This window comes from Bubalus kerabau, chromosome 20, assembly GCF_029407905.1.
Source record: "Bubalus kerabau isolate K-KA32 ecotype Philippines breed swamp buffalo chromosome 20, PCC_UOA_SB_1v2, whole genome shotgun sequence".
Taxonomy (NCBI): Eukaryota; Metazoa; Chordata; class Mammalia; order Artiodactyla; family Bovidae; genus Bubalus; species Bubalus kerabau.
This window is the reverse complement of record NC_073643.1, coordinates 49,853,487-49,872,514: the sequence shown is the minus strand read 5'-3', so window position 1 is coordinate 49,872,514 and position 19,028 is coordinate 49,853,487. Positions and strand designations below refer to the sequence as shown.

The following is a 19,028-nucleotide window of genomic DNA, read 5'->3' as shown; positions in this document are numbered from 1 at the left end:
AGTATGTTTTCAGCCAAGGGCCCAGGAGAACAGGCCAGCACCCAAGGCTTAAAGCTGGACCCTGTGGCCGGGGCTGCCCACCTCCGTGCTAGGGTCCCTGAGCAACTCTAGGGTCAGCGGGAGACCAGCAGGGGAAGCCCTTCCCCAAGCGCTCACCTGGACAGGGCCTCCTCAGTGCCACCCCCCACCTCCATTCCCCCCCGCCCCCGAGCTGGGAGCGCCCCCAACTCAAGGCCCCATGTGGTGGGGTAGGGGCACTGCCCTGATGGCTTCTTCCTCCCTGCAGCACAGCAGATGAAAATGCCTTCACCGGAGACATAAAGGACAAAGTGACCGCATGGAAGCAATACCGGAAAGCAGCCATCTCAGGAGAGAATGCAGGACTTGTCAGGTGAGCTCTGGGCCCTGCCGGCCCAATCTCTGGTGCCACCCACCCCCTGCCAGCATGGATCTGAAGGCTGCAAGGTGTCTTGGGTGGAGGGCAGCCCCGGATGAGGGGATGGGAGTAAACTGGTCAAACCCACTGCTGGCACAGGTGTGCTGGACAAGACCTCTGGAGAAGGGGGCCCTGACTCTGGCCAGTCAGCTAAGGCAGGGTGAGGGTCAAAGAAGGCTGGGGGAAGCACTAAAAATAAGAGAAATTGATTCTGAGGAGTATGTTTTAAGTGACAAGGACCCACACGTCACTTACCATGTGACGCGTCTGGTTTTGGCCCTGGTGGCACATCCAGGGCCTCAGGGAGAACAATGGAGCAGTTCTCCATCCACATCATCGTCGGTCCACGGAGCAAGGCCACGTTCCAGCTGACCTACGAGGAGGTGCTGAGGCGGAAGCTCATGCAGTACGACATTGTCATCAAAGTCAAGCCCCAGCAGCTGGTGCAGCATTTTGAGGTAGCTCACGGGTGACCACAGGCAGGTGTGAGGTCTCGGGAGCCAGGCTCTTGCCTTTCCCTCACTGTGGCTGCACATGTAAGCTCGGCACCCTGTGTGTGCAGTCCTGGGCACACAGGGAGGGTACTAACTCTTCCGGGTGGGCTCCAGTGGCTCTCTGTGGCTCCCTGAACCCTCCAGCCTTCTCCTTCTGAGCCTCAGTTTGCTCATCTGTTAAATGGGGGTTCTGTGTGTCCCAGAAGTGCCGCAAAGACCATGAGAGATAGTGAATGTTCAGGGATTTTATAGGAAACTCCCAGGCAGCCTGAGGGGCTGTCATTGTGGCTGGCACGTAAGTGGTGGCTGAGTTGAGGGGCACAGACATGCACATCTTCATTTGGCCAATATTTTTGGAATGCCTGTGACATGTGCTGAGAGCTGGGTGGGCGCTGCATACAGTGGGGGGGCCAGGATACACGCTGGCTCTTGGCTGAGACTTGATGATGGTTCCCAAATGCGAGCCTTGGTGCAGGAGTTGTTTCAATGCCACAGATCGACGTGGACATCTTTGAGCCCCAGGGGATCAGGAAGCTGGATGTCGAGGCCTCCTTCCTCCCCAAGGAACTGGCTGCCCAACTTATCAAGAAGTCCTTCTCAGGGAAAAAGGTGCGTCAGATGGCAGAGCCCTCAGAGACTTCTCAGCCTAGCTCAACCAGGCAGGGGCTGCAGGCTGCCCTATGGGAGAGAGAGAGGAGAACTCAGCACTTCTGATTCTCAAAAGCCTAAGGCTGGGGAGGGTCTGTCTGCCTGGTCTGCAGCGAGTTGCTGGCTTGCTTAAGCCTCAGTTTCCTCTTTGCTTATCTCATACTCCAGGGAAAGCATTCATGGTATGTAGGGCACATGTGTAAACCTCAGCATTCCAAGCCCCAGTGTTCTTGGAAACATGATTAAGTTTTGCAAGGATGTTGGCCTACCCAGTCACTTACCACTTGTCGCTTCCCACCCATCTACAAGAATTCCAGGAGCACCCTGCTTGCTCCTACCCCGGTTCCTGAGGAGTGCGGCATATGGGTGGGTGATACCCAGCTAGTGCCCCGCTTCCTAACTTGCCCTCAACTAGAGCCAGGAGCAAACCGTTTATTCCCCACCCACCTTTGGTAGTGACTGTAACAGTTCACTTAGAAGAAATGTTTCCTACAGTTTTGGAGGGGTTCCTTAGAAACAAAATGCGACACGGTGGAGTGCTATCAAACGCGCTTGCTTTCAGTAGGGGACCAAGGGAATGGTCTTTGTCTTCCTAGTAATTCTTTTCAAATATCTTTAATGAACATATTTTACTTTTATAACCAACAAACAAAATGTAAAAAGAAAGGGTCCTTAAGAAAAATGTGGAAAATACGGAGGTACAGAAATGTATTGAGGACAGTTCAGTTCAGTTCAGTCACTCAGTCGTGTCCATCTCTTTGCGACCCCATGAACCACAGCACGCCAGGCCTCCCTATCCATCACCAACTCCCGGAGCTTACTCAACTTTTTCACTCTTCTCTTTCACTTTCATCAAGAGGCTCTTTAGCTCTTCTTCACTTTCGGCCATAAGGGTGGTGTCATCTCCATATCTGAGGTTATTTCTCCCGGCAATCTTGATTCCAGCTTGTGTTTCCTCCAGCCCAGTGTTTCTCATGATGTACTCTGCAATAGAAGTTAAATAGGCAGGGTGACAATATACAGCCTTGACGTACTCCTTTTCTTATTTGGAACCAGTCTGTTGTTCCATGTCCAGTTCTAACTGTTGCTTCCTGACCTGCATACAGGTTTCTCAAGAGGCAGGTCAGGTGGTCTGGTATTCCCATCTCCTTCAGAATTTTCCGCAGTTTATTGTGATCCACACAGTCAAAGGCTTTGGCATAGTCAATAAAGCAGAAATAGATGTTTTTTTTCTGAAACTTTCTTGCTTTTTTGATGATCCAGCAGATGTTGGCAATTTGATCTCTGGTTCCTCTGCCTTTTCTAAATCTAGCTTGAACATCTGGAGGTTCATGGTTCACATATTGCTGAAGCCTGGTTTGGAGAATTTTGAGTATTTACTAGCATGTGAGATGAGTGCAATTGTGCGGTAGTTTGAGCATTCTTTGGCATTGCCTTTCTTTGGGATTGGAATGAAAACTGACCTTTTCCAGTCCTGTGGTCACTGCTGAGTTTTCCAGCAAACCACCCCCAATTTCCCTGAGCACCAGCACCAAGTTCAACCAGGCTGAAGCTCCCACTCTGGGCCCTTCCTTCTCCTTGTCTATCCAGGCAGGTTCCATTTTCCAGCACAGTGTTCTTTTTTCACTGAACAGTATGAGATGCCCAGTGTCTCTCATCCTGGTATTATTTAAATTTTTGGCCACACCATGTGGCTTGCAGGATCTTAGCTCCCCAACTAGGGATTGAACCTGGGCCCCCAGCAATGAAAGCTCAGAGTCCTGACCACTGGATTGCCAGGGAATTTCCAACATGCTGCTGTTATTTTGTTTTTCATTGTGTACCCGAAATGGCGATACTTATTGTAGACAATTCCAATGATTCAGAAGCATGTAAGCAAAGAAACAGGTCTTCTCTCCTACTCTGCACAGGCGTGCACTCTCAGCAGCAGGGTGAGGGTCGCATGAGACTCATTCCTATGGCTATATACGACACAAACACACATGCACACATCTTACGTTGTCCTTGCAAACCAGTAATGCCTCACACTCTCGCTTGTTCCAGGGTCACGTGATTTTCCGCCCCACAGTGAGCCAGCAGCAAACCTGCCCCACGTGCTCTACAACCTTGCTGAACGGGGACTTCAAGGTGACCTACGATGTCAATCGGGACGATGCCTGCGATCTCCTGGTGAGTCTGAACTTCTAGCCTGAGACTTACAGGGCAGACAGGGGTCCTTGTGAGAGCGGCCTCACTCACCCGTTTGTGTTGCAGGTCGCCAATAACTACTTTGCCCACTTCTTTGCTCCCCAAAACCTAAAAAAACTGAACAAGAATGTGGTTTTTGTGATTGACATCAGCTCCTCCATGGAAGGCCAGAAAGTGAAGCAGGTAAATGGTGGCTTTAAACAGCCCAGTGGGAGCTTCTTCAACCCCATCGCCCACCCCGAACTAGTTTTGCCCGCAGAGCCTGGGTTTGGGACTTCTGTCCCTGGCCAGAGGCAGGGTAATCTAACAGGAAATCCCAGTGGTCAGGGCCCCTTCTCACTGTGCAGCCGTGAGCAAGTACACTCACTTCTCGATGGCAAAAATAGGAGCAAGGTGACAGGGCCCACAGAGTCGTGACGTTTACCAGTGGGGGAGGGCTTGGAAGATGAGACCTGTGTTCTAGGCACGTGGGGACGATTACAGGGGTCCCAGAGATGGCTTGCAGCTGGCAGCAGCCTCCCCGCAACACGCATGCTCTGTGCCCTGTCCATGGCGCAGTGAAACCATTGGTGGACAAGCAGGGTTTTATAAACTCAGCCTCCAGGGGTCCTCTGCCGTAACCCTGCCCCCCTGAACTCCTGGTCATTTCCCTTTCCCACTGCGTCCCTTTGCCTTCTCCACGCCCTCAGCCACCCCAGGGCTCACTCAGCAGGAGGCTCCTCTCCTGTCACCACTGGCTTTCTTGTCCCTCCTGCTTGTCTGCCACATGCCTCTAACCCTGTGGGTCTTTTAACTAGGCATCTGGAGATTACAAAAGGCACTATCCTGGGGCCCTGTCCCTCCACTGACTGTCCTATCCTTACAGACCAAGGAGGCACTCCATAAAATCCTGGGGGACATGCGGCCAGGGGACTACTTCGACCTGGTCCTCTTTGGGTCTGCAGTGCAGTCATGGAAGGATTCGCTGGTGCAGGCATCTCCTGCCAACCTGGAGGCAGCTCAGAACTTCGTGCAGCAATTCTCCCTGGCCGGGGGTAGGGGCAGGGGTCTGGGGCCACCTTGATGCCACCTCTGTCCCCTCAGATTGAAGGCACACACTGATCTGCTTTCTCTTTTTTTACAGCTACAAACCTGAATGGAGGTCTGCTTAGGGGAATTGAGATCTTGAACAAAGCTCAGCAAAGCCTCCCAGAACTCAGCAACCACGCCTCAATTCTCATCATGTTGACAGATGGCGAGCCCACAGAGGGTAAGTGCCGTCAGGGATACCCTGGGAGGTGTTGGGTCTGCTCATTATGGAAGGCACTGGGGATGCCGTCTGGGGGCAGGGAGGCTAAGGGTAAAGCTGAGCACTTGTCTAAGAGCAGAGTTCATACCATAAAGTCTGCAGAAGCTCCAAGGTGCTCCTCTGTCCTGAGGTGGGGAACTGGGAGAGTTTCTGCATGACACAGGGCTGGACAGGGCCCAGAAGGAGGGGCAGGACTCCTAGGCTGAATTTAATGAACTGTGTTTTCAGTACCTCACCAAGCACAGGAGTAGGGACCAAGAAGAGACACTAAGAGAACGAGAAACATCTTTGCCCTTAAGGAGTCCAGGGTCCACTGGGGGAGGCAGACCCAAGAACAGATGCTCTGTCAAGGGCTCTGAAAGAACAGGGTGCCAGGAGGCCAAAGGACCACAGACAAGGGGCACCTGACCCATGCAGAGTCTCAGAAGGCCTCTTGGAGGAAGGTGAGCCCTGAGCTCCGTCTGGAAGGAGGAGAGGAGAAGCAGGAAGGCATCCCTGGCAGAAGGGGCAGCTTGAACAAAACAAGGTTTGTGCACCGGCAAGGCCTGTGCAGGAAGTGCAGACATGTATAAAGCAGGTAAAACAGAGCGGAAAGGTCAGCAGGCCCTCACAGGCCATGGGAGGAGCCGTGGAGGGTTTAAAATCAGATTTGCTCATGATGGATCCATGGAAATGGACAGTCTTCTAGGAGCTCTGTTAGCAGCTGTTGCATCACCCAGGGGAGACAGCAAGAGGCGTGGCCTCAAGAGGCTAGTGGGGACTGGAGATGGTCTGAGATGGGAGGCTTGGCCCCCAGAGGGTGCCCCAAAGTGCCCTCATGCCCCACACGCATCCTATCCCTACCTGGCTGTGTGGCTGCAGGGGTGACGGATCGTACCCAAATCCTCAAGAATATCCGAGATGGCATCAAGGGCAGGTTCCCACTCTACAACTTGGGCTTTGGCCATGATGTGGACTTGAACTTCCTGGAGATCATGTCCCTGGAGAACAATGGACGTGTCCAGAGAATCTACGAGGACCATGACGCCACCCAGCAGCTGCAGGTCTCCTCCCCCACAGCCCATTAAAGTCACGCCATGGGGATCAGAGCCTTGGCAGCCATGTACCCACCAGCCCAGAGCAGATAAAGCCCTGGTGTAGAGTTCAACTTAGCTGCGGGACCTTGAGCCAGTTCCTTAACCCCTGAGCCTGCAATTCCTTCTATAAGGCAGCGATCCTGACATACCACTTTGTGAGGGGGTTTCCTGTTGGATGCCTAGGGTGATGCACCAGCTCTGAGGCTGCACCCCTCCCCGTTCCTGCAGGGTTTCTATGAGCAGGTAGCCAACCCCCTCCTGAGGGATGTGGAGTTGCTGTACCCCCGGGAAGCCGTCTCAGACCTGACCCAGCACCGCCATAAACAGTACTACGAAGGCTCGGAAATCATGGTGGCGGGGCGCATTGCTGACCACAAACTGAGCAGCTTCAAGGCGGACGTGCGAGCTCACGGGGTAAATAGAGGGCTGCAAAGGGTGGAGAGGCACTCAGAAGCTCCCCACCCCTGTGCCCCTGGCAGCCTCTCTTTCCCCAGAGGAGTGCCCTCACCCCACCAGGCCACACACAGCCAAGCGCTGAACATTCTCCCGACACAGTCATCCTGAGGGCAGGCTCAAGTGGCCTTGATAAGTGGGCATCCCTTGCAGCCAACTGGACCACCTGTTATTCCCCATGTCATTCCCCCCAGAGCATGAGGCAGTGAGAGGCTAGCGTCTTCCTTTTCAAGTGACACTATTTCCTGAGCACCCACTACGCACTCAGCTTTGTGCCACAGTGCAGTGCACGTGTGCACATGCACACTTGGGGTCCTGGAGGCCTGGAGTCCAGCCATGTGGTGTAGCTGAGGGTTCAGGACTCCGGCTTTCAGTGAGGAAAGCTGAGCTAGACCTCGGCTCCAGGTGGGTGACATTGATCAAATGGGTCCAGGTCTCTAGGCCTTTCTGTACTATGAGGGTAAAACTGCACTGGAGAGTTGTGTGGAGTAAATGGAATAATCCATGTAGTAGGCTTATGCAGTGCCTGGTGCATGGCAAACCCCTGGGAAGATGTGCCCCCATATCATAGCTGAGGAGAAAAGGCACACTTGTGTGCTGCGGCGAGTTGAATGGGCATCTGGAGGAGCGGGGTGGGGTGGACACAGTTGCATGGTGGACTGGCCAGCTGTTTGCTGGCATCCCCCAGACAGAGTAACTCCATGAGAGCAGAGCCTGATCCTCCTCCCCTGGGATCCCAAGGCCTGGGTCAACTTGGCTCACAGAGGGTGCTTGGCAACCTTTATGGAAGGAATGGATGGGTGAGGATGAGAAGTGCAGGCTTAGGGAAGACGGGATGGAATGCTGACAAAGGCTCACAGCCTCTCTCCCCCTCGCCTCTCTCAGGAGGGCCAAGAATTCATGACAACCTGCCTGGTGGATGAGGAAGAGATGAAGAAACTGCTCCGAGAACGGGGCCACATGCTGGAGAACCACGTTGAACGCCTGTGGGCCTACCTGACCATCCAGGAGCTGCTGGCCAAGCGGTACCAGCCCATTGGCTGCCTAGGGGAATGGGGGCACAACCACCCAAGAGCACCACCCCCCGCAACCCCTGGGTCTCTGAACTAAGAAGGGGTGGTTCTGAGTCTTGAAGCGTGTGAGCAGGTCAGATTTACTGTTCTCTGACTTTGCTCTCTAAGTTAATATCAACCAGGCAGTCGATGTGTGGGCGGGGCCTGCAGGGGGGCACAGGGCGGCCTGCCATTTGCTCCTACTTAGCTCTGTGGGCGATGCTGCCCTTGCCCGTGGGGCTGCTGTGTCCAGACACACTCAGTTCATCCTCACAACATGCCGAGCACACCGGGGTTCAGAGAGGCTAGACCACTTGCCAGAATGTCACAGCTGTTGAATTCTGGGGCCCATCCCCCAGCTCTACCAAACCTCCAGGTTTTCCCTATGAAACTGTTAGTCACTCAGTGATGTCCGACTCTGCAACCGCATGGACTATAGCCCTCCAGGCTCCTCTGTCCATGGAATTCTCCAGGCAAGAACACGGGATCTTCCCGACCCAGGGATCGAGCCTGGGTCTCCCGTATTGCAGGCAGATTCTTTACCGTCTGAGTCACCAAGGAAACCCATTTCTCTATGGGAGGCATTTAAATCATGAGGTCCTTGAAGGCAGCCCCTGAGTGGGGCCACTGCAGGGGCTTATTCCATGCCTGTTGAACAAGTGAACAATGGCAGGAAAGGACAAGGGAATGCAAGTTTACTGTTGTCCAAGCTGCAGGAGCCGGTGTCTGTCTCGCAGGATGAAGTTGGAGGGCGAGGAGAAGGCCAACGTGTCAGCAAAGGCCCTGCAGATGTCGTTGGCCTATCAGTTCGTGACCCCACTGACCTCCATGACCGTCAGGGGCATGACAGACCAGGACGGCCTGGAGCCCATCATTGATAAGCCCCTGGATGGTATGGGCTGGCTGAGGGGAGGCTGTGGGCATGGGGAGGCTTCTGAGAACCAAAAGCCTCCAGGGCGTTAATTCTCTTTCCTTTCTCTCCTTTCTAGATTCTCCGCCCTTGGGTGAGTTTTTAAATCATGTTGACTTTTGCAAGGGGCTCTGGGTGGCTGGGCAAGTGGCGCAGTTCTGGCCACCAGGCACACAGTTCCCCACCCCACACCTGCCCGACTCCAGCCTTTCTTTGTCTCTTCCTTCCCTGAGATGCCCTTCCCCACTTTGTTGTAACCAAACTGTTGCCACCTGAGTGTTTGGGGAGCCCTCACACAGCCTGAACCCCTCCACTCCCGGGCCTTCTTTGGGGCCCTTAGTGTGAGCATCCATTTGCAAGGAGGACTGGGACCCCCAGGAGGAGGGCTGGGACCCCTCGGAGAGGGCTGAGTCCCACAGGAGGAGGGCTGGGACCCCCAGGAAGAGGGCTGCCCAGGCCTGACTGATGTTTTGGCCCAGTTGCCCTTGGAGCAGGGAGGGTGACACTGTCCTCTGTCCTTGTCCTCTACAGAGATGGTGGGACCCAGAAAGAGTAAGTGGCCGTCACCCTGACAACGCACGTCTTACCTCTGCTCCACAGGACCACCCTCAGTCCTGAGCAAAGCCCAGGGTGTTGCCCATCTAAGGCTGTCTCTCTCTGCTCCAGTGCTCCTCGCTCCCTCTCACTGGGAGCCCTCAGAACTCTCCCCCTGACCTGGGCCTGGCCTCCCAACCCCGGAGCCACCAGCCCACCAGGTCCTCAGGAAGGAGACCGAGCTGGGGCCAGGACACTGGTGGTGGTGATTTAGTTGCTCAGTCATGTCTGACTCTTGCAACCCCAAGGACTATAGCCCACTGGGCTCCTCTGTCGATGGGATTTCCCAAACAAGAATACTGGAGTGGGTTGCCATTTTCTTCTCCAGGCCAGGCCATTGCTCTGGGCCAAACTTCCATTCCCACATCCCGAGAGGTGTCAAAGTCTCCATGTCCACTCGTGCACCCGTGGCCTCAGGCCAGCCTGCCTGGGTGGGAGGGGCCCCAGAGAAGGAGCCACCAGCTCCAGGGAAGGCCTGGCCACCTCCCTTCTAAAGGCCGTTCACTCTTGCTGCTCAGCCTTCATGCTAGCGGCCTCTCAGCCTGCTCCAACGCACTCCAGCCTCAACATCAAGAAGTTGCCAGACCAAGTGACTAGCGGTGAGTCCTTGGGAGGGTCTGAGGGACACTCCTGCCTGGCTGAACCCTTGTCCCCAGCTGGCCCCATCTGCCTAACGCTCAGTCTAATGGACTCCATGCTGTGCCCTCAGTGGATACTGACCCGCACTTCCTCATCCACGTGCCCCAGAAAGAGGACACGCTGTGCTTCAACATCAACGAGGAGCCTGGTGTGGTCCTGAGCCTGGTGCAGGATCCTGACACAGGTACTGGTGAGATCACACCCTCTGCCAGAGAGGGTGGGGCCCGGGCTCCTCTGCCCTCAACTTTCAGCCATAACCAGGAAGGACAGTGGTTGTGGCCTCCACTGCCCACATCCAGTGTACCCGCCACCTGGCTGGGCTCAGCCTGCCGCCATCACACCCCATCCACCTGCCTGGGCGCTATACAGGGCCAGCTTCGTGGGCATGTGACCTGTGCAGGTGCACAGAAGCGTGCACTGGGAAGGGCTCCATGCTTGATTTAATGCTCCGCTGTTGCATCCTGAAATTCTTAATTTTTGAAGGAGGGGCCCCTTGTTTTCATTTTGTACCAAGTCCTGTAAATTATCCTGTGACCCTGCTGCATACCCCTCCCTTGGCCCTGCATAGCTGCAGGGGGCTTGGAGTCGACCTCCCCGCTGCCCCCCGGGCTCCAGTGATGAGAACAACGCCCTCTCCATATCTTGGACACTTCTCCCACCCTCCCAGTCCATTCAGGTCATCTGCATACATTTCTTGAGCACATCCAAAGGGCTGGGGACACAATGGAAACCCGGACAAAGTCCCTGCTCTCGTGGAGTTTAGGGAAGGGAGATAAACAGGTGAAATGATTCCTAGCTGAACATTTCAGAGCATGAGACAAGGATAGTTTGGGGATGGTGACAATGGGGAGGGGGCTGCTGGCTGCCCAGTTCAGAGGAGGCCTCTGTGGAGAGGCCCCAAGATTCACCTACAGCACCTGCCCTGTGTCATGGAGAAGCAGCAGCCCCAAGGCCTGTCCTGGGGAGGCGAAACCTCCTTCAGAGCACAGAACGGAGCGTTCTAAATCTCAGAGAGGGTGGTGGGAAGGGAGGCAGGTGCTGTGTGGCCTGCACCTGTCCTGAAGGCCTACCTCCTTGGGTGCTGAGGCTCTCAGTGACCAAAGAGGGAGGGCAGGAGCAAAGACTGGCTGGCAGGGTTCTGGTGAGAGCTGGCCCCAGACCTGATGACCCTTCACCCTACTGCAGGCTTCTCAGTGAATGGGCAGCTCATCGGCAATGAGGCTGGGAGCCCTGGGAAGCATGAGGGCACGTACTTCGGGCGGCTGGGGATCGCAAACCCCGCAACTGACTTCCAGCTGGAAGTGACTCCTCAGAACATTACGCTGAACCCTGGGTCTGGTGGGCCCGTGTTCTCCTGGAGGGACCAGGCCTTCCTGCGGCAAAATGAGTAACCAGCTTAGGCGGGGGCCTGGGAAGGGAGGCAGGGGTGAGTGTGGTGAGGACCAAGGCATGAAGCCCCAGAGCCAGCCCCGCCACCCGAGCCTGTGGACCCTCATTCCCTGAGCTCTGTCTGTGAGTGAGGTCATAAGGCCTCCGTGCAGACATGTTGGGCCCTGTGAACCATTCCCAACCCCTCACTCCCAATTTCCTTTGGTTCCGGGATGCGTGTCTCTGGGCCTGGCTGCCTGAGCTCCTATGGCACCCTTGCCCCACAGTCCTGTCTCCACCAAACCAAGCAACTCATCTTCCCAGGCCCAGCGCAAGGGCCACCTCTGCCCTGAACCCATCCTGGTCTCTTCCTCTGCTGAACTTGTGTTCTCTGGGCTTGTCTTTCAGTACTGTCTTAGTATGACTTGTTTAGTGTTTGTTCTTTCCTTCACTCATTTATCTGTAAACACTGCTGAGCATCAGAGCCCAGTGCTGGGCAGTGGAGCTATAGGGACAGGTGGGCAGGGTCCAGTATAGTGTATCATACGATGAGTCAAAGAACACAGACTCATACTAGACAGGCTGGAGTAGAAGTCCTGGCTCTGTCACTCACCAGCTATGTGAACTCGAGCAACTTCTTAACCTCTTTGAGCTGTGGTCCTCACAGGATCAAAGTGGGAATTGAATGATATAGTTTCAATGGAGGGCTTAGCACAGGGCCTGTACAGAATATACCCAGCAGCAACATGTGGGAAGGAGTGTGGAGCAAGAAATACTCAACCATCTCAGAGGAGAGGGGGTCATAAGAGCTGGGTCCCAAGGACAAGAGCAGCTGAACGGAGAGGTGCAGTGAAGCCGCATCCACCCTCATGGCACCCGGCCCCACAGGGTGCTGGTGACCATCAACAGGAAGAGGAACCTGGTGGTGTCTGTGGAGGACGGGGGCACCTTCGAGGTCGTCCTGCACCGGGTGTGGAGGGGGAGTGCTGTCCGCCAGGACTTCCTGGGCTTCTATGTGCTGGATAGTCACCGGATGTCAGCACGGACACACGGGCTGCTGGGTATGTCCGGCTGGCCAGGCTGGCAGAGCTGTGGGGGGTGGGGTGTTAGGACTCACCATGGGTCAGCTTTGCGAGGCACCAGGACAGGTGCACCTCCAATGTGGCCTCCAAGGCTCAGAGCTCCAAAGAGGGTCCTGGTGACGGCTTGTCCCTCAAAGAGGCTGTAATCAAACACAGTGAAACTAAAGCTTAAGTGAGCCTAAGAGAGTGTAAGGAGAGGTCCAATTAGAAAATAGAAAGGTCCAGTGGACTCCCAGACACCTCCTGGGTGGGATGGGTCATGGCCACACTGCTTCTCTTTGTGGCCTTCCTGCAGACCCTGCTCTCTACCCCTCACTCCCCTCTCCCCAGCCATATTCCTTTGGAATTCCTATAGAAGCAACATATCTGCTTCTTTATAGTAAGTGAACTAGAGGTGGCTTTGGATGTTAAAATTTATCAGAAACAGTCAAGCCCTTGGGAAAAAATTGTGCCAATAACTCTAAACCTCCAGGGAGTACCTAGTGAGTACAAGGCAGCAAGGACCCCGATGGTAACCACGGTCTCCTGTATGCCTTTCCAGGACAATTCTTCCACCCCTTTGATTATAAAGTGTCCGACCTCCACCCAGGCTCTGACCCCACAAAGACAGATGCCACAATGGTGGTGAAGAACCGCCGCCTGACGGTCACCAGGTGGGTGGACTTTTCTCCCAGCATCTCTGCCCTTGGCCTTCTCCATCATTGGTCCAGGTCTTCTTCCAGGTGTCACATGGGTCGGGTGGGCGTCCTGGGGAGGTACAGCCCTGCTGGATCCAAAAGGTGACCCAAGCTGGCATGTTTCTCCTCAGGGGCTCACAAAAAGACTACAGGAAGGACCCCCGACATGGGGCTGAGGTGACCTGCTGGTTCATTCACAACAATGGGGATGGGCTGATTGACGGCGTCCACACCGACTATATCGTCCCTGATATCTTCTGAGCTCCAGCTGGCACACCCATCCTCCCTTGGGACCACAGCAGAGGGGCAGGGTAGCATCCTGACCTGTGCACTGGCCACACCTTCCTGTCCAAGCTGGTCTCCTATGTCAAAGCACTCATGATTTCCATTAAAGAGAAGCTATGTCTAGTTCAGCCTGGCTGCTTTTGGGGAACAGGGGGTGGCAAGGAGGCAACCCAAGATGTTGCTCCTCAGAAGGGCTCAGGAGTCACAGCAGACCTGGAGGCCGGGAGGGAGCCTGCACCAACTCTGCCTCCACCCCCACCCCCATTCTCTGTAGCCATCTGGCCCTGCGCCCTCTGAATGCCCGAGTGTCCCATGCACATGGCTTCCCCTATTGGTCCAGAGACCAAAGAATACGCTGGCGGATTGTATAGGAATGACCCACAATGGCCGAAGCTGCCCCAGTGCTTCCTGCAGTCAGGTACTGTTTTCAGTGTCTTTGCTGAATTAACTGAATATACACTCCCAACAGCGCTAGGGCTTCCCTGGTGACTGAGATGGTAAAGAATTTCCCTGCAAAGCGGGAGACCTTGGGTTGAGAAGATCCCCTGGAGAAGGGAAGGGCAACTCACTCTGGTATTCTTGCCTGGAGAATCTCATGGACAGAGGAGCCTGGTGGGCTGCAGTCCAAGGGGTTGCTAAGAGTTGGACACGACTGACTGACATACTTTCACTTCCATGCTCCCAACAGCCCTAGGGGACACTTTTGTCATGACTGTTTATATCCGAGGTTAGGTAACTTGTCGCAAATCCCTCATGGTTTAAGTGGTGGAACTGGGATTTGAACCGATTCTATCTGGCATCAGCATCTATGTGCTTAACCACTCCATGTAAATTTTCTGGCGGCTGATGGCCAAAGTTTGTTCTAGATCTTTCTGAGTTCAGTTCAGTTCAGTAGCTCAATTGTGTCCGACTCTTTGCGACCGAATGGACTGCAGCACACCAGGCCTTCCTGTCCATCACCAACTCCCGGAGCTTACTCAAACTCATGTCCATTGAGTCAGTGATGCCATCCAACAATCTCATCCTCTGTCATTCCCTTCTCCTCCCGCTTTCAATCTTTCCCAGCATTAGGGTCTTTTCAAATGAATCAGTTCTTCACATCAGGTGGCCAAAGTGTAGGAGTTTCAGCTTCAGAATCAGTCCTTCCAATGAACACTCAGGACTGATCTCCTTAGGATGGACTGGCTGGATCTCCTTGCTCCCCAAGGGACTCTCAAGAGTCTTCTCCAACACCACAGTTCAAAAGCATCAGTTCTTTGGCACTCAGCTTTATAGTCCAATTCTCACATCCATACATGACTACTGGAAAAAACAGCTTTGACTAGACAGACCTTTGTTGGCAAAGTAATGTCTCTGCTTTTTAATATGCTGTCTAGGTTGGTCATAACTTTTCTTCCAAACACCAAGTGTCTTTTATTTTCATGGCTGCAGTCACCATCTGTAATGATTTTGGAGCCCCCAAAAATAAAGTCTGTCATTGTTTCCATTGTTCCCCCATCTATTTGCCATGAAGTGATGGGACCAGATGCCATTATCTTACTTTTCTGAATGTTGAGTTTTGAGCCAACTTTTTCACTCTCCTCTTTCACTTTCATCACTAAAGAGGCTCTTTAGTTCTTTGCTTTCTGCCATAAGGGTGGTGTTATCTGCATATCTGAGGTTATTGATATTTCTCCCGGCAATTTTGATTCCAGCTTGTGCTTCATGCTGGACTGAAGGAAGCATGATATACTCTCATGATGTACCCTGCATATAAGTTAAATAAGCAGTGTGACAATATACAGCCTTGACGTACTCCTTTTCCCAATTTGGAACCAGTCTGTTGCTCCATGTCCAGTTCTAACTGTTGCTTCCTGGCCTGCATACAGATTTCTCAGGAGGCAGGTAAGGTGGTCTGCTATTTCCATCTCTTAAAGAATTTTCCATAGTTTGTTGTGATCTACACAGTCAAAGACTTTGGCATAGTCAATAAAGTAGAAATAGATGTTTTTTTGATATTCTCTTGCTTTTTTAACGATCCAACAGATGTTGGCAATTTGATCTCTGGTTCCTCTGCCTTTTCTAAAACCAGTTTGAACATCTGGAAGTTCATGGTTCACATGCTGTTGAAGCCTGGCTTGGAGAATTTTGAGCATTACTTTGCTAGCGTGTGACATGAGTGCAATTGTGAGGTAGTTTGAGCATTCTTTGGCATTGCCTTTCTTTGGGATTGGAATGAAAACTGACCTTTTCCAGTCCTGTGGCCACTGCTGAGTTTTCCAAATTTGCTGGCATATTGAGTACAACACTTTCACAGCATCATCTTTCAGGATTTGAAATAGCTCAACTGGAATTCCACCACCTCCACTAGCTTTGTTCATAGTGATGCTTCCTAAGGCCCACTTGGCTTCACATTCCAGATGTCTGGCTCTAGGTGAGTGATCACACCATCGTGGTTATCTGGGTCATGAAGATCTTTTTTTGTATAGTTCTTCTGTGTATTCCTGCCACCTCTTCTTAATATCTTCTGCTTCTGTTAGGTCCATACCATTTCTGTCCTTTATTGTGCCCATCTTTGCATGAAATGTTCCCTTGGTATCTCTAATTTTCTTGAAGAGATCCCTAGTCTTTCCCATTCTGTTGTTTTCCTTTATTTCTTTGCATTGATCACTGAGGAAAGCTTTCTTATCTCTTCTTGCTATTCTTTGGAATTCTGAAATCAAATAGGTATATCTTTCCTTTTCTCCTTTGGTTTTTGCTTCTCTTCTTTTCACAGCTATTTGTAAGGCCTCCTCAGACAACCATTTTGCCTTTCTGCATTTCTTTTTCTTGGTGATGGTCTTGATTACTGCCTCCTGTACAATGTCATGAACCTCTGTCCATAGTTCTTCAGGCACTCTATCAGATCTAATCCCTTGAATCTATTTCTCATTTCCAGTGTATAATCATAAGGGATTTGATTTAGGTCATACCTGAATGATATAGTCGTTTTCCCTATTTCTTCAATTTAAGTCTGAATTTGGCAATAAGGAGTTCATGATCTGAGCCACTGTCAGCTCCCGGTCTTGTTTTTGCTGACTGTATAGAGCTTCTCCATCTTTGGCTGCAAAGAATATAATCAATCTGATTTTGGTGTTGACCATCTGGTGATGTCCATGTGTAGAGTCTTCTCTTGTGTTGTTGGAAGAGGGTGTTTGTGAAGACCAGTGTGTTCTCTTGGCAAAACTCTATTAGCCTTTGCCCTGCTTCATTCTGTACTACAAGGCCAAATTTGCCTGTTACTCCAGGTATTTCTTGACTTCCTACTTTTGCATTCCAGTCTCCTATAATGAAAAGGACATCTTTTTTGGGTGTCAGTTCTAAAAGGTCTTGTAGGTCTTCATAGAACCATTCAAGTTCAGCTTCTTCAGCATTATTAGTCAGGCCATAGACTTGGATTACTGTGATATTGAATGGTTTGCCTTGGAAATGAACAGAGATTATTTTGTCATTTCATTTTTGAGATTGCATCCAAGTACTGCATTTCAGTCTCTTTTTGACTATGAGGGCTACTCCATTTCTTCTAAGGAATTCTTGCCCACAGTAGTAGCTTTAATGGTCATCTGAGTTAAATTCACCCATTCCAGTCCATTTTAGTTTGTTGATTCCTAAAATGTCAATGTTCACTCTTGCCATCTCCTGTTTGACCACTTCCAATTTGCCTTGATTCGTGGACCTAACAATAGTGCAGGTTCCTATGCAATATTGCTCCTTACAGCATTGGAATTTACTTCTATCACTGGTCACATCCACAACTGGTATTGTTTTTGCTTTGGCTCTGTCTCTTCATTCTTTCTGGAGTTATTTCTCCACTGATTTCCAGTAGCGTATTGGACACCTACCAACCTGGGGTGTTCATCTTCCAGTGTCCTATCTTTTTGCCATTTTAATACTATTCATGGGGTTCTCAAGACAAGAATATTGAAGTGGTTTGCCATTCCCTTCTCCAGTGGACCACATTTTGTCAGAGCTTTCCATCATGACCCGTCTATCTTGGGTGGCCCTACATGACATGGCTCATAGTTTCATTGAGTTTGACAAGGTTGTGGTCCATGTGATCAGATTGGTTAGTTTTCTGTGATTGTGGTTTTCATTCTGTCTGCCCTCTGATGGATAAGGATAAGAGGTTTATGGAAGCTTCCTGATGGGAGAGACTGACTGAGAGGGAAACTGGGTCTTGTTCTGATGGGCAGGGCCATGCTTAGTAAATCTTGAATACAATTTTCTGTTGATGGGTGGGGCTGCGTTTCCTCCATGTTATTTGACCTGAGGCCAAACTATGGTGGAGGTAATGAAGATAATGGCGACCTCCTTCAAAAGGTCCCAGGCACGCACTGCTGCACTCAGGGCCCCCAGCCTGCAGCAGGCCACCACTGACCCACACCTCTGCCGGAGGCTCCTGGACACTCACGAGCGAGTCTGGGTCAGTCTCCTGTGGGGTCACTGCTCCTTTCTCCTGGGTCCTGGTGTGCACAAGGTTGTGTTTGTGTGCTCCATGACTCTGTCTCCCCAGTCCTGTGTAAGCTCTGGTGGCTCTATGGTGGGGTTAATGGTGACCTCCTCCAAGAGGGCTTATGCCAGACCCAGGTGTACTGCACCCAGAGCCCCTGCCCCTGCAGCAGTCCACTGCTGACCTGCACCCACAGGAGACACTCAAACACAGTTCTGTCTTAGTCTCTGTCGGGTCTCTGGGTCCTGGTGCGCCCAAGGTTTGTTTGAGCCCTCTGAGGGTCTCTGCTGGGTATGGGGTTTGATTCCAAATGTGATTTCGTGATTTCACCCCTCCTACCATCTGGCTGAGACTTCTCCTTTGCCCTTGGAAGTGGGGTATCTCCTCAAAGTCGCTCCAGCACCACGCAGCTGCCACTCCAGATCCAGATCTTTCTAAGTATTACTTACCATGAGCATGTGAAAAAAAATATATATATATATATGTAATATATGGACTTGGAGTCCTGAAGAAGTCCTGCCAGGAACTAGAGGCTCACTCACTGCAGTCACGGCCTCAGGAAGCAGTTCCCAGGCCTCCACCCTCCACTGGATTTCCCAGCTGGGGGTTGGCACTTCTGGGAGCAGGCAAATCTCCCCAAAGCAGAGACAGCCACTGCCCAGAAGCTCTGACTTCATGAATAGCAGCCCACTGACTCCTCGCAATGGGGCCTGGAATGACCCCTTCAGAATTTCTTTCCTGGCTTTGTCTGGGGGCCCAGTTGATATGTGACATTACAGGGTGTGGGGAGATGACCTTGTATTTTGGGGAGCCACTGGCCCTTCTGGCAAAGTGTGATGGGCCTCTACTCCCTTCTTTCCAGAGCATTTCTGTTTTTCTGGTCTTCTGTCTGGTTCCTGCCCCAAATGAGGACTCAGATTGACAGCACAGAGGCTGAGGCCCAGGGCTGCCCCAGGCCCAGGGACATAGAGCCCTGAGGGACAGCCCGTGAAGGTTCAGAGCCTAGCCCACTGTCTGGAGTATTCTGGGCTTCTTAAGGGAGGGCCATGGCCTGCCAGCTGGCTGGTCATCCTGAGCAAAGCCCTGCCTAACTAGGGCCTCTTTTTCCCATCCTATAGAGTAGAAATAGGGTGAACCTGAAGATGTCTTAGATTCCATTTAATTCCAAATTCTGTCTAATGACTCTGGCTCCCTCAAGTCCCTAGATGTCCCTCAGGGGCCTCTTGAGCAACCTCAGAATTTCCTATTATGAGTTGTTCCTCCCACAAAGCTCTAAGTAGTGAGGGATGAGGTGGTAGCCTGGAGGAAAGGGGCTGGGGTTGGGCATGAGGAGGGGCTGCTGGGCAATGCTGGCAGGACAACAGTTCTGCA

At 52.3% G+C, this 19,028-nt stretch overlaps 1 protein-coding gene across 1 annotated transcript; it reads left to right on the top strand.

The window, feature by feature from the left end:
* Positions 1 to 732: 732 nt before the first annotated feature.
* ITIH1 (inter-alpha-trypsin inhibitor heavy chain 1) lies at positions 733 to 13,181 on the top strand. Its single transcript, XM_055557585.1, has 18 exons — positions 733 to 894; positions 1,426 to 1,539; positions 3,622 to 3,747; positions 3,832 to 3,948; positions 4,631 to 4,799; positions 4,889 to 5,014; positions 5,915 to 6,096; positions 6,358 to 6,543; positions 7,468 to 7,607; positions 8,372 to 8,526; positions 8,624 to 8,638; positions 9,076 to 9,096; positions 9,657 to 9,737; positions 9,848 to 9,961; positions 10,963 to 11,164; positions 12,034 to 12,206; positions 12,769 to 12,880; positions 13,036 to 13,181. Exons 1-18 carry the CDS (start codon positions 748 to 750, stop codon positions 13,163 to 13,165), a joined length of 2,310 nt encoding a protein of 769 aa, XP_055413560.1. The 5' UTR covers positions 733 to 747; the 3' UTR covers positions 13,166 to 13,181.
* Positions 13,182 to 19,028: the final 5,847 nt, after the last annotated feature.

Excerpts from the sequence above, each read along its gene's own strand:
- ITIH1 (XM_055557585.1), top strand. The coding sequence starts at position 748 with ATGGAGCAGTTCTCCATCCACATCATCGTCGGTCCACGGAGCAAGGCC. Across the intron at positions 3,748-3,831 it reads ACGATGCCTGCGATCTCCTG|GTCGCCAATAACTACTTTGC; the intron begins GTGAGTCTGAAC and ends TTTGTGTTGCAG. Across the intron at positions 9,097-9,656 it reads GATGGTGGGACCCAGAAAGA|CCTTCATGCTAGCGGCCTCT; the intron begins GTAAGTGGCCGT and ends CTTGCTGCTCAG.